Source organism: Rattus rattus, chromosome 8 (genome assembly GCF_011064425.1).
Source record: "Rattus rattus isolate New Zealand chromosome 8, Rrattus_CSIRO_v1, whole genome shotgun sequence".
Taxonomy (NCBI): Eukaryota; Metazoa; Chordata; class Mammalia; order Rodentia; family Muridae; genus Rattus; species Rattus rattus.
The window spans coordinates 32,959,815-32,973,237 of NC_046161.1; the positions used below are offsets into that span (position 1 = coordinate 32,959,815).

Sequence of the window (13,423 nt, forward strand, 5' to 3'; positions counted from 1 at the left end):
CCAGGTCAGATTGTCCTTAAACTTGCTCTGTAACTGGGGATGACCTTGAACTCCTGTTCCTTCTGCTTCTACCTCTCAAGGGAGGGATGTATAGACATGTGCCACACCCGGCTAGTAGAAACCCCTTGTTCCCTAATGTTCCAGACTTGTTAAATCACTGTATGGGTACTGGCACTCAAACCCAGGATCTCTGCAAGAGCAGCCAGTGTTCTTTACCAATGAGCTACCCTCAGACCTGGAAAGCCATTTTTGAAACTTCTTATAAAGTAGGAAGTAGAAAGATGGCTCAGTTAAGGGCATTTGTTACACAATTCTTGTGCACAATTTGTTGACTCTAATCACTTAGAAGATACAAGTCCATCAACTATATATAAACACTCAAAACTTTGACTACAGTTGTCATGTGTATATATTATAGGTTTCTATAAATCAAATATCTAGCTTTTCTTCAACTACAGAATGGCATTTAATATACTGAAATCTTGGGTTTTCTCTATACAGTAAAAATGAACACATTTGCTTTAAAACACTCATCAAAACACAAAAACAAAAAAACCAACAACTATCACTTTAAAAAGAGGTAAACAAAGTCTAACACTATGACCCAAGCTCAGCCTGAGAATATCTTTCAAAATTAATTTCTAATTATCTATAAGCAGATTATTCAAGACAGTACACGTTTTATGGGAAACCAGCTCACGTTTAATTGTGATTTTAAAATTGTACAAGTTTTTTTACATCTGCCCTCCCACCCCATGTGTCGACCCTTAAAATGACAGAAAAACATCACCAATCACAGGTTGAATGGTTTAGTAAGTTTACCCCTTCAGTTCCTATATGAAGCACCCAGTATTCCTTAAAACACGAGTCTGACCTGGCAGTGGCCAACAGTAAGTTTCATCTTCAGAGTTGCTATGATGCAGTGGCACTTGTCCAGAACTGGTACCTTCCCATAGCTGGGGAACTTTAAATGTACCAGTGAAAAAACCTGTTTCCCCTTCAAGGGGAGCAAAGAACATGACTCCTCAAAACCCAACCAGTTTGGCTGAGGTCTATCTGTCCCATCTCTTAGGCTCCTTTCCCCCATTCCTTTCCTTTTCTGCAGCAGAGCAGTAAAGACCAAAACCTAACCTGAGTTACAAAAAAACAAGACAGTGATGGCTATAGAGGGAGTGACTTGGAGCAGCTGGAGTGCTCCTTTACCTCCCACATACAAGGTATGTGCTTCACAGAAAAACAGTAACAACAAATTCACAAAATACAACAGTTAAAATTACAAAGCCCATTCATCCAGGGGTGCTGGGAGGCAGGAGGAAGTGGGAAGGTAAATGACAAAAGGAAGGGGGGGAAAGTACTCAAATCAGTCCAGGCACAGGAGCTGGCAAAAGCTAAAAAACAGCTGGAAAACTCTGGTCCTTCCAGACCTAGGGTGGTGGTAAAAATCCACATACTGGAGTCAGGAAGATTCCAATTCAAAGACAAAGGAATATGCAGAGGGCCCTAGGCAGTGGGTCCAGCCTTCCACAGCAGGGGGAGGAAAACCAAGAAAAGAGCTGCCACATCCTCCACCCAGTCCCACCCGTCCCCTTTGACAGCAGGACTCAGTGGCCTGCAGCAGCTTTCAGTTTGGCAGGAGAAGGATGTGGCGAAGGGAATTTCTCTGCGGAGGATGAGCTGCTCAGGGCCGACTGTAGGTAGACCGTCTTGTGGAAAAGTCTGTTGCTTAAAAAGACCACCAAGGAGAAGAGGCGCAACTGGAAAAGACTGAAAGAACAGGAAATCACTCATTAGCTCACAGGTGACCAAATAACCACTTCAAGCACTTTATAGCTAATCTGTTTGAAATTTAAAACTACACAGGGAGAAACAAGGCAGCAGAATTCATCAAAGGAGTACAGGTATTAGACACATGCATGCATTGATCAGCTAAAATATGCACTGGATACAGATGAGTATCAGGACAAACTGACTAGCATGCCTCAAGCTTAATTCTACCACTGGAAAAAAAAAGAAACATAGCATGTCCTGTTACTGCCACAAATGCATTACAACCAGGTTTTAAGTATTGGGATGGATTTTAAAGGAAATAAAGCTGAATTTATGTTAGTCTAGTTTTTTAAAATTTAAAAAGTTTTGGGGCTGGAGAGATGGCTCACTGGTTAAGAGTACTGACTACTCTTCCAGAGGTCCTGAGTTCAAATCCCAGCAACCACACAGTGGCTCACAACCATCTGTAATGAGATCTGATGCCTTCTTCTGGTGTGTCTGAAGACAGCTACAGTGTACTCATATATACTAAATAAATCTTTAAAAAAAATTTTTATGGAATTTAATGTTTGCCTATAAGTATGATTATATACTACCTGTGTACCTGGTGCCCATGAAAGCCGAAAGAGGAGGTAGGATCTTCTAGAACTAGAGTTACAGATGCCTGTGAGGCACCAAGATAGTGATTGAACTGAATCCAAGAAAACAGAGCCAGTGCTCTTAACTGCTGAGCCATCCCTCCAGTTCCATAACCCAGATCTTAAGAGCATGTATGGTCAGATCAAAGGATGCCTCCATAAGGTCCAGCTCTAGAGCATTTTCTTATTCGGGAATGATGGAAGAGGGCCAGCCCATTGTGAGAGAGGCCATCCCTGGGCTGGTGTCCTGGGTTCTGTAAGAAAGCAGGCTGAACAAGCCATGTGGAATAAGCCAGTAAGCAGCACCCTCCATGGCCTCTGTGTCTGCTCCTCCTCCAGGTTCCTGCCCCATGTGAGTTCCGGTCCTGACTTCTTCAACAATGAACAAGACGTAAGTATAAGCCAAATAAACCTTTTGCTCCTCAAGCTGCTTTAAGTCACGGTGTTTCAACACAGCAATAGTAAGTAACCTAACTGGGACATAAGGTTTCCCGGCGGCATAAGTCTCACCACTAGGACTTACTATGCTTTTCCAGGAGTCTTTGCTTCATTGGCGCTGATGATGAATAAAGGAAACAGGATAGAAAAGAGGCAGCCACTGTTTAAGGAAAAAAAAGGTCAATTTTACAAGGCATGACTTTAGGAAAAAGTATTATAAGCCTCATCTCTTCACTTCTGAACTCCTAAGTATCTTCCTCCAGGAGGCAGCCTAGATTTCTCTTTATATTTACATTTTAGTGATACCAAATGTCACTATTAACAGCAACAAATCTTCCTGATGGTCAAATGATGTAAAATGTTGGTACAGAAGCTGAACAAAAGATGCTTACGAATTCTTTTTCTACCCAAATTACCTGATAATGTAGGAGGATTGCATTGCTGTGAGGAAAGCCAAGGGCAAGCCAAACCCAAAGTAGTAAGGCCAGTTCCTTTCTATGTTTGACAATCGCTGGTGCATTTCAATTCCTAAATAAAGGAAGTCAGACACAATTATTTAAGGCTTGGGTTTTAGACACAGAGCTACCGACCATGTGGAACACAGATACAGCATATAACCATACAAATCTACCAGGTTCTTGATGGTGCACACTTGATCCCAGCAGAGGCAACCTGGTCTACATAGGGAGCTACTGACCAACCAGGACTATATAGTAAGACTCTGCCTCAAAGAATTGTACAAATGTAATATAAAGCTTCAATGAAAAGATTTTACAATAATCATAATTTCAAAGTAACATTAATTTTAGCACCAGCATCCCTTGTCAGTCTACAAAGCAAAATATCAAAAAAGGATGGCATCTTGCCAGGCAGTGCACACCTTTAATCCCAGCACTCACTCAGGAGGCAGAGGCAGCAGAACTCAGGGCCAGCCTGGTATACAGAACAAGCTCCAGGACAGCCAAGGCTACACAAAAAATCCCTGTCTCACAAACAAAAGAATGGCATCTCCACTGAAAACATATATATCTTATATATGGCCCAGTTTGAGTCAAAGTGAGTGCAAGAATTACAAGTGCTGTACTCCACATGAAGCAGTCTTCTTACAAGATTTCCAGCCCGTATGGTGACAAATAATGCTGTAAGCCCAGCATTCAAGAGGCTAAAACAAGCGTACTGAAGTTTGAAACTAGCCTGGACCATAAAAATCATCAGACCACCAAGGCTACACAGAGGGAAAAAAGAATGCACCCTTATGTCACTCTGGAAATAGATGAGGGCAGATCAAAGTTCAAGGTCACCACAGAAGTCCAAGGTAGCATGGGCTACAAGAGATCTTGACTCAAAAAATAATTAAGTGATGTAAAAAGAAAATAACTAAAATTTTAAAATGATAGAATGAAAATAAATCCCAAGGTAATCAAATGAGCTGGATTTGGTACTGCACATATGTAATTCCAGCACTCGGGAGGCAGAAGCAGGAAGCTGGAAAGTTGAAGGCCAGTCTGAAATAAAAGAGTGCTCAAGGCCAGCCTGGGTTACACAGCAATACTATGTAAAAATCAAAATTTTTATTACTATTCTAAATGCACTGGCATCTACTTAACTTCTCTGAAATCTGCCAACTTCTGACAGAGTTGTATCAAATTAAACACTAAAATGGCAATTCTACAATGCTACTTACCCTGGCCCCAGAAGTTAGTAAACGCACTTAAGTTCCCTCTTGCCAGTGACCATTCAGAAACTTGCTAAGCACTTACATATTGAACAGCTTGGTCTGTATAGCAACAGCATCATTTCGGAAGGTTCTTTCTTTACATGGACGTACCTTTGTTGAACCAACGGTACTCAAAGCAGTAGAGTGAGTAGAGAAGAGACATATGCAGCAAACTAACCAGCTGACCCACAAGATGGATGGGGAAGAGACTCACAAACATCCCCTGAGGAACAAAACGCAGCACATCTTAATTCTACAACGTAAGACACTTCTCACCCATGACTGGAATCGGAGATGGCCTCCTAGCTGCCTCAAACACTGTGTAATGGTAGGACCAAAATCTCAAAGGGAAGAGGTAAATGCATGGATCTTATAATCTTATCTAAACTCTAGCTGCTTCTGGTAAAAAGGTCTTTAAAGTCTTTTTCTCCCTCCCTCTCCCAACACCCATGCCTCAGTAGTATTGTCTCCCCCCCCCCGCCTTTTTTTACATGTATGAGTATTCTGCTGCATATATGGATACATACCACCTGTGTGCCTGGTACCCTCAGAGGTCATAAGAGGATGTTGTATCAACTGGGACTGGAGGTACAGATGGCTGTCACTATGTGGGTACTAGGAACCAAACCTGGGTTCTTTGCAAGAACACTGAGTACTCTCAACCTGTGACCCATTTTTCAGCCTCCACTCTCTTTCTAAGTGGGTTGTGTATGTGTGTCCTCTTAAATCTCAACTACGTAGCAATTTTTAGCTCTACCTAGTACTATTTCCATTCAGCTTCTTAAAGAGATGTAATAAGTGGTGCTGTGAAAGCAAGATGACTGAGATCAATCCCCAGCACCCATGTAAATGCCAGGCATAGATGTGTGCCAATAACCCCAACAGGATGGGGAGCAGAGAAAGACAAATCCTAGTGCTGGCCTGGCCATAAGTAATCCTAGCCAAACAGGAGTGACCTTCAGGTTCCGTAGCAAACAGATCTCATCTCAAAATAAGGTGCAGAGGGCACACATAATAGCCCCCCTGCCCAGCACCACGTACACACAAGCAGAGTGCTCCAGAATTCATTACTTCCCACAAGGCATATATGCACAGTCCCCATCTTTGTATAGATACAAAAACCCTTCTTGGTGAAGTCCCCTCCCACTAACTTCCTTTTCTTTTTTCATTCTCACCTGAATAAGGAAAAGTGCCTGTAGCAAAAGGTTGAATAGCATGTCAGCAATTATTTTGCTGACACTGGGGAATGGATGAGGTTTCCTCCCTGATACCTCAAATGCCAAGTCAGCTATATCCTGTAACAAAGAACAGTAATATAGCAAAACATGAATTAACTGGTCCCATGTCCATCCCCAGAGTTAAGGCCACTGGTTTGCTGCTAGACCTGCCAGGTGAGAAGAGTCTGCCTCAATAACCCCAGACAGAAATTTCATTTTACAAAACCGCAAAGATTACCCAACTGATTGCTTAGCTTAAAAACTGCTAAAGACTGAAAACTGTTTATAGGCCACTAACTTCATAGGCTTAAATGTGGGACCCAGTCAACCCAGCATGTAAAACCCAGTCTCCAATTTGTCCTGCACCTACTTGGAACCAAATGGCATTCACAACTTTGCTAAGCACAAACAGGGGGAGCACCCAAAGAGCACTGAAAATTGATGTGAGGAAGAATTCCAGCCATGACCAAACATCTCCATGTAGTGACGGATCACCTTTTAAAAAAAAAAAAGAGTTACCAGTTTAATTGGACAGATAGAAAGCATTAAGATCCAAAATGCAACTACTGTGCAACTATTCCTCTGCTTCACGTTCTGGCCGCAGCTCTTAGAGTAATCACAGTTATGTTCTGCCTAGCTGGAAACAAACCTGCTTACAAGGTGACTTCTGAGGTGTCACGGGGTTTAATTGCAGGAAACCACCTGCGTTTAAATCTATTCACTAGTGGCCTAACTTCCATTTACTGATATATAAAATACATGAAATTTACTTATACAGCTCAACGATGCCTATCTCCTAAAGCTATTGAGAAGCCGAAATTAAAAACAAACTGCTGGTATGTTAGGGAGTGCTCAGGAAATTGAAGAAGACTAGAAACAAGTATCTCAAACCTCTAACCCCATCAGGAGCAAGACATAAACATACTTACCAATAATCCGGGCTGTTACTGATTGAAGCACAGGAATAAACACTCGATAAAACAAGAGGAGACTGAACTGAAGGAAATAGGAATGAAATAATCAAAAACCCTTCTTTGAATTAAAATAAGGCATCAGGTGGTACTGGAACACCTTTAATCCCAGTGGAGGCAGGCAAATCTCTTGAGTTCAAGGCCAACTAAACAGATTTAATATTTAAATATTAAAACAAGGCATTTTGGGCTGGAGAGATGGCTCAGTGGCTAAGAGCACTGACTGCTCTTCCAGAGGTCTGAGGTTCAAATCCCAGCAACCACATGGTGGCTCACAACCATCTGTAATGGGATCTGATGTCCTCTTCTGGTGTGTCTGACTTACACTGTACTTATTTTAAAAACAAAGACAAAAACAAAATCAAAAACACCCCACCGGGGTTGGGGATTTAGCTCAGTCGTAAAGCGCTTGCCTAGGAAGCGCAAGGTCCTGGGTTGGGTCCCCAGCTCCGAAAAAAAAAAAAAAAAAAAAAAAAAAAAAAAAAAAAAAAACAAACAAAAACACCCCACCACAGGCGCACAGAATCCATATTTGTCGTTTTGGGTATTTTTGCTAGTAAGCTTTGTGTCTTTCCAGACAAGGTATCTCTGTGTAACAGCCCTGGCTGTCCTAGAACTTACCCTGTAGACCAGACTGACCTTGAACTCCACTTGAGATCCAACATCGAGGTCTGCCTACCTCTGCCTCCTGAGAACTGGGATTAAAGGTGTGAACAATTTTGCCTGGCTCATATTTGTTTTGTTCTTGGAGGCAGGGTCTCATGTATCTCAGCCTGATCTCAAATTATGTGGCCAAAAATGACCCTGAATTTCTGATCTTCCTGCTTTTTTTTAATAAGTGCTGTGTATGTGTCTGGTTGTCTATATGTACAGCACATACATACAGGTGCCCATGGAGCCTAGAAGAATATATAAAATCCCCTGGAAACTGAATTAGAAACAGTTGTGAACTGCCTAATTAATATAAGTGCTCTGAACTGAATGAACCCAGATCCTCCCCAAGAGCAGCAATTGCCCTAAGTACTGAACTGTCTCTCCAACCCCACAGGTATTTCTTTCAATATTAATTTTCTTTCTTCCTTTTGTGCTCTTTCTTTTTTAAAAAATTTATTTATTTCATGTATGTGAGTACACTGTAGCTGTCTTCAGACACACCAGAAGAGGGCATCAGATCCCATGACAGATGGTTGTGAGCCACCATCTATTTGCTGGGAATTGAACTTAGGACCTCTGGAAGAGCAGTTAGTGCTCATAACCACTGAGCCATCTCTCTCTACCCCTCTACCCCCAACAATTTCTTTCTTGAGACAGTGCAGTCCCTAGATGGCCTGAAACTCATTATGTAAATGAGATTGGCCTGGCCCTGCTTCCCAAGTACTAGAATTATAGGCAAGCACTACCACACCTGGCAACTATTAATGTTTTAGCTATCATACAAACTGAAGGGCTTCATTTTGACGTTTTCATAGAGCTCAGTGCCTCACTCCCTTCCCCCACCCCATCTATGTGGTGATAATCAGCCTAAGAAGCAGCTCAAAGATGAAAGACAATTCACAGAAATGGTTGAGAAATATTAATCTAATAACAATAACGATCTAAAGATACTTGTACAGACCCTAAAATTTGATGGAATAGAACTTACCCAGAATACTCCACCGTTCCAAGCACAGCACTGGAAAATTCTACTAACAATACGTGGCTCACTGGAAAATATGAATTATGAATTTAGCTTATAAGGCATATAGGCTATTTCCTAATATCTAGTAACTCCATTTTATAGCATCTATTGACATCGTATTATATTTGAACTCCTAGTGTTCTCCTAAAGTCCTAATTCAGTCTACTAAGGCAAGGTGTTTGAGAGAGGGCCTCATTATATAGCTCAGGCTAGCCTCAAATCCTTGGCAGTCATCCTGTCTCAGTCTTCACAGTACTGGGACTGGACATGTGCCACCACACCCAGGTGAAACCAGATTTTCTATTTCACTGTCATTTTGAGACAGGATTTTTACTATATAGCCCTGACTGGCCTGGAACTATTTGGCTTCAAACTGCTTGCCTCTGCCTTCTAAGTGCTGGTATTAAAGATACACACACACTATCAGCTAGATATTCTGAAAAAAAAAAAAAAAATTTAAAAGGGGGCTAATGAGATGGCTTACTGGGTAGAAGTGTTGCCACAAACCTGGAAACCTGAGTTTGATGTCCTGAACCAATGTAAAGGTGGAAGGAAAGAAGTAAAGTTACAATGATGTCCTATGACCCCTTCATGCTGTGAAATGGACCTGCCTCCCAATGATAAGTAACTTTTTAAATGTTTTTTATTTTTATTTCTGTAGGTATTTTGCCTGCATGTATGTATACCTGAGTATCACATATGTGTAGTGCCCATGGAGGCTAGAATTGAATCTTAGATCCCCTGAAAACAGAGTTGCAGACTCTTGTTAGACACCCACATGGGACTGAGAACTGAACCCAGGTCCTCAGGAAGATCAGTAAATGCTCTTAACCACTTGGCTACCTCTCTAGCCCCCAAATAAAATTTGTGTGTGTGTGTTGTGTGTGGGTGTTATTTTGTTTGTGTGTCTGTGTCTATTCTGCCTTCTAAAATCTGAGGTAGGAGCACATTAAAAAAAGTCTGGGGCTAGGGTTTACTTATCAAATCCAGAGGCTTTGCTACAAATATCCATCAAATCGAATACTTTTTGTGGTCTGTATTTGGCACTCTGATGTCATTTTTTTGTTTTTGTTATCATTGTATGTGTGAGACATGCATGTAGAGGCTCAAGGACAAAATTACGGAGTTGGTCCTTTCCCTTCAGCTTTCCATGGTTCCAAGAACCAAGCTCAGGCATCAGGCTTGCTTGGCAAGCACCTTTTCCCTCTAAGCCACCTCTGACCATAGATCTTTTCAAAACCACGACATCTGAATAAGAATCGTTAATTTAAGTCCGTGTGTGTGTGTGTGTGTGTGTGTGTGTGTGTGTGTGTGTGTGTGTGTGTGTGTAAAACATTTTCCTATTAAAACAAAACAATAAGATGCTGACATTATAACTTACTGTGGGGCCTTTATTTTGAACCTAGGCCAGTATTTACTCAGTGCCCCTCCCTTGACATTTTGGGATGTGCACTTGTGCTCACCTCTCTTGCTTCCGCTCTACACTCTGGGCTCTCCTCTGGGCCAAGAGGCTACTTGCCCTCCTTCGACGCTGCTCCTCTCTCTTCTGCTGGATCCGAGCATCTAGCTTTGAGATGGTACAGATGCCCCAGATGGAGTCTTTGATTCCCTAAAGATAAGGACATTTTTAAAGAGAGACAGTGGACTGGAGAAGACCTTGAATTTGTGGGGTTTTTTTCTGCCTTAACCTAGAGGCATCTAACACTATTCCTAGCCAATGACTAGGGCTGTTGAGATGGCTTAAAGTAAGTAAAGACTTTTGCTGCCAAAGCCAATGACCTGAGTGTGCTACAGAACATAAGGGGGCTGATTTGTACCTCCATTGCTGTGATAGAAGTCAGGACTTCATGCACATTAGGCAGTACTAATCCTTACAGAAGAACCACAACAATGGAGAGAACTTTAGTCTAGAATCACCAACTTACAGTACCTTTCCCCTATTAATACTTTTTCCCAAATCACTCAAGTGGGTTGTTGTATCACACCTCATGATGGTTTTCCCTTGAGGGGCTAAGACAGGGTCTCACTTCATAGTCAGACTAACTTAAAACCCTTCATCTTCTTGCTTCCGCTCCCAAATGCTGGACATGCAGGTATAATGACCCACATGACCCGTTTATCAGGTCCCTTAATGGTCATTTATCAGGCGGTATCCTAAGAACTTCACATAACCATGGGGTAGTTATCAGTTCAAGAAACATTTAGTATTAAAATATTTTACAGTCCACATTCCCTTTTTTAATTCATCACAGCAGTAAACTACGTGACATTTTACACCTCAAAAGAGTTTAATCCAGAATCAAATATTACATTTCATTAGTATGTCTCATTAATATTTTCAAATCAACAGCAGGTATTTTTTTTTTAAGATTTATTTATTTGTTTGTTATATGTAAGTACACTGTAGCTGTCTTCAGACACACCAGAAGACGGCATCAGATCTCATTACAGATGGCTGTGAGCCACCATGTGGTTGCTCGGAATTGAATCCAGGTCCTCTGGAAGAGCAGTCGGTGCTCTTAACCACTGAGCCATCTCTCCAGCCCCTTAAGCAGTTCTTTATACTTTCTCTTTTTCCATTTCGTGTGAGCATGTATGTAGCCATGCACGGGGACCAAAGAACAATTCCTGAGAATCAGTTCTCTCCTTCTACCATGTGGTGTCTAGGATCAACACATCCAGGTTGCAGAGTACTTGCCAACCGTGTGAGAGGCCTTGGAGTCAATCCCCACTTTGTAGATTACCACAAATTTGAACAGTGTGGACTATGGAACAAGAACGTGTCTTAAAAAAGAGCTGGGCATTGCTGGCACATACCTTTAGTTCCAGCAATTGAGGAGGCAAAGACAAGATCTGTGAGTTTGAAGTTAGCCTGGTTATAGACAGTTCCAGGACAACCGGGGCTACATAGAGAAACTGCCTCAAAAACAGAAACAAGGGTCATCAAGACGACACAGCAGGTAAAAGTACATGCCGCTAAGCTCACAACCATGGAGCCACATGGGAGGAGGAGAAAACGGACATATTACCCAAACAGAGCTTCAGTCAGAAGAGCCAGTGTCAGGCTTGTCCACAACCTGCTTCTATAAGGACTACAAGAATGTGAAGCCATTTGAGTTTGAAGTAATATATCTTTAAAATAAGCCTTTTCCTCCATCTGTTTCCAGGCCCTCCATGATGAGAGATTTGGAGGCACATCCCTCTCTGTGAGCCATCTCATTAAGCCCATGGTTCTTTCCAAGATTGATTAACAGGCAGTTAGAACGTCGCCCCTAAACCTAGAGAGCCATTATTTTCAAAATCTTTTTCTTTCTTTTTGAGATAGGGTCTTAGGTAGCCCAGGCTAGCCTCAAACTCCCTATGTAGCTTAATTCTGAACTTGAACTGCTGATTCTTTTGCTACCTCAAGAACTGAGAGATGTTTTTATTTTGTTGTCACTGCTCTGCTGCTTGAAGATGGGTCTCACTACATAGCCACTCATGGCCAAAACGTCATGATCCTCCTGCCTCAGTCGGATGAGTGCTGTGATTACAGATGTGTGCTTCTCTATTTGGCTCTAACTAGCATGGTAATCACCTGGCACTTGTAATCAAAGCAAGGAGATCAGAAACTCATTGGCATCCTGAACTACCCAGCAGCTAGAGGGTAACCTGCTCAAAAACAAACAAAAAATTACAGGGCAACCCACTCAATACACAGGTTTGTCAACTTCCACAGGCTGCAGAATAGAAGTCTGGAAGCATGAGGACATGAGTTCAAATCCCAAGAACTTCTTGTAAAAAGCTAGGCATGGCGGGGCATGGCGGGGCAGGGCAGGGCAGGGCATGCCAAGTCGGTTTGATCCTGAGAATTCCCTGACCAGCCATGCTTGCCAAATAGGCCAACTTAAGGTTCAGTGACAGACACTGTCTCAAGGCAATAAAGTTGACAGTAACAGAGGTGATACAGGAAGACACCTGTATCGGGTTTGGCCTCCACATGAGAATAGGACTGCACCTGCACACCCACATACATGCACCATGCAAATACACACAGACAACAGACAGACAGATGGACATGCACAGGCTCACAATTGCAATTGCAACATTTGGGAAAGAGAAACAGGACTGAAAGGAACTCAGACCAGCCGAGTCTGTGTAACAAAATAAAAAAGATATAGAGTAGTAAGTATACATGTCTAGTATCTGGTACACTGAGGCAGGAGCATCACCAGGAGCTCAAGATCAGCCTGAGATACATAGCAAGACTGTCTCAAAAATACCAAAAATTCCTTGAGTGATGTAGACTAAACTAAAAACCTACATTTTAAGTAAAGACCCAAAAAAAATATACAAAATTACAAAACAAGAAAGAAAAGTTTAAGGGTCAAATTCCTTAAAATGAAATACACTTACCCTGCCAAGGTCCTGCAGAAAGGTTTTGACACTGTCAGCCATCTCTTCACTGCCCAGACTATCAATTACAGAGAGAGGGAAGTGCCCCCAAATCACTCATCATGGAGGGCCTGGAAGGAGACAGAGGAAAAAGACTTATTATTTCACGATCTGTTTCTACATAATGACTCCACACTCTAGTACCCCTAATACAAGAGTAAGACTCTGACACTAACGACACAAACCAAGAGGCTATACCTCTGTTAAAATACAAGAGTCTTTTTGTTCTGAGATGAGATCTCGGTAAGTTGTTCTGGCTAGCCCCACACTTGCAGGCTCAACTGAAACTACAGGAAAATGTTTAGTTATGGGGCAAAAGGTGCTCCTGGGCAAGTGGTCTCCCTGAGCCTTGATTTCCCAAACTCCTCCTCCTAAACACTTCACTTTTGAGAATCTGGAGATAGAAATACTCTCTTAAGCAACTTTTACACTGGCCATGTCATCTCAAGCACTTGAATGTAGGACTAAAAGGATGGCTCAGTGAGAACTGGCTGCTCTTTTAGAGGACCAGAGATCAATTCCTATGTCAGACACCTGACAGCCATCCGAACTCCAGCTCCAGG

At 42.1% G+C, this 13,423-nt stretch overlaps 1 protein-coding gene across 1 annotated transcript; it reads right to left on the bottom strand.

Moving 5' to 3' along the window:
* Positions 1–679: 679 nt before the first annotated feature.
* On the bottom strand, positions 680–12,915 carry Ei24 (EI24 autophagy associated transmembrane protein). Its single transcript, XM_032909825.1, has 10 exons — positions 12,822–12,915; positions 9,890–10,035; positions 8,391–8,451; positions 6,707–6,773; positions 6,148–6,272; positions 5,736–5,855; positions 4,672–4,783; positions 3,260–3,371; positions 2,929–3,003; positions 680–1,764 (listed from the first exon to the last, which is right to left on the bottom strand). The coding sequence occupies exons 1-10, from the start codon at positions 12,861–12,863 to the stop codon at positions 1,602–1,604; spliced, it is 1,023 nt and encodes a 340-aa protein (XP_032765716.1). The 5' UTR covers positions 12,864–12,915; the 3' UTR covers positions 680–1,601.
* Between the last annotated feature and the right edge of the window lie 508 nt (positions 12,916–13,423).

What these genes read in the sequence shown, in the direction of transcription:
- Ei24 (XM_032909825.1), bottom strand. Translation starts at nt 12,863, where the DNA reads ATGGCTGACAGTGTCAAAACCTTTCTGCAGGACCTTGGCAGG. An exon ending in GTACCGTTGGTTCAACAAAG is followed by an intron (nt 3,372 to 4,671) that starts GTACGTCCATGT and finishes TCCTTTATTTAG; the next exon opens with GAATTGAAATGCACCAGCGA. An exon ending in CAATCCTCCTACATTATCAG is followed by an intron (nt 3,004 to 3,259) that starts GTAATTTGGGTA and finishes TTCCTTAAACAG; the next exon opens with TGGCTGCCTCTTTTCTATCC.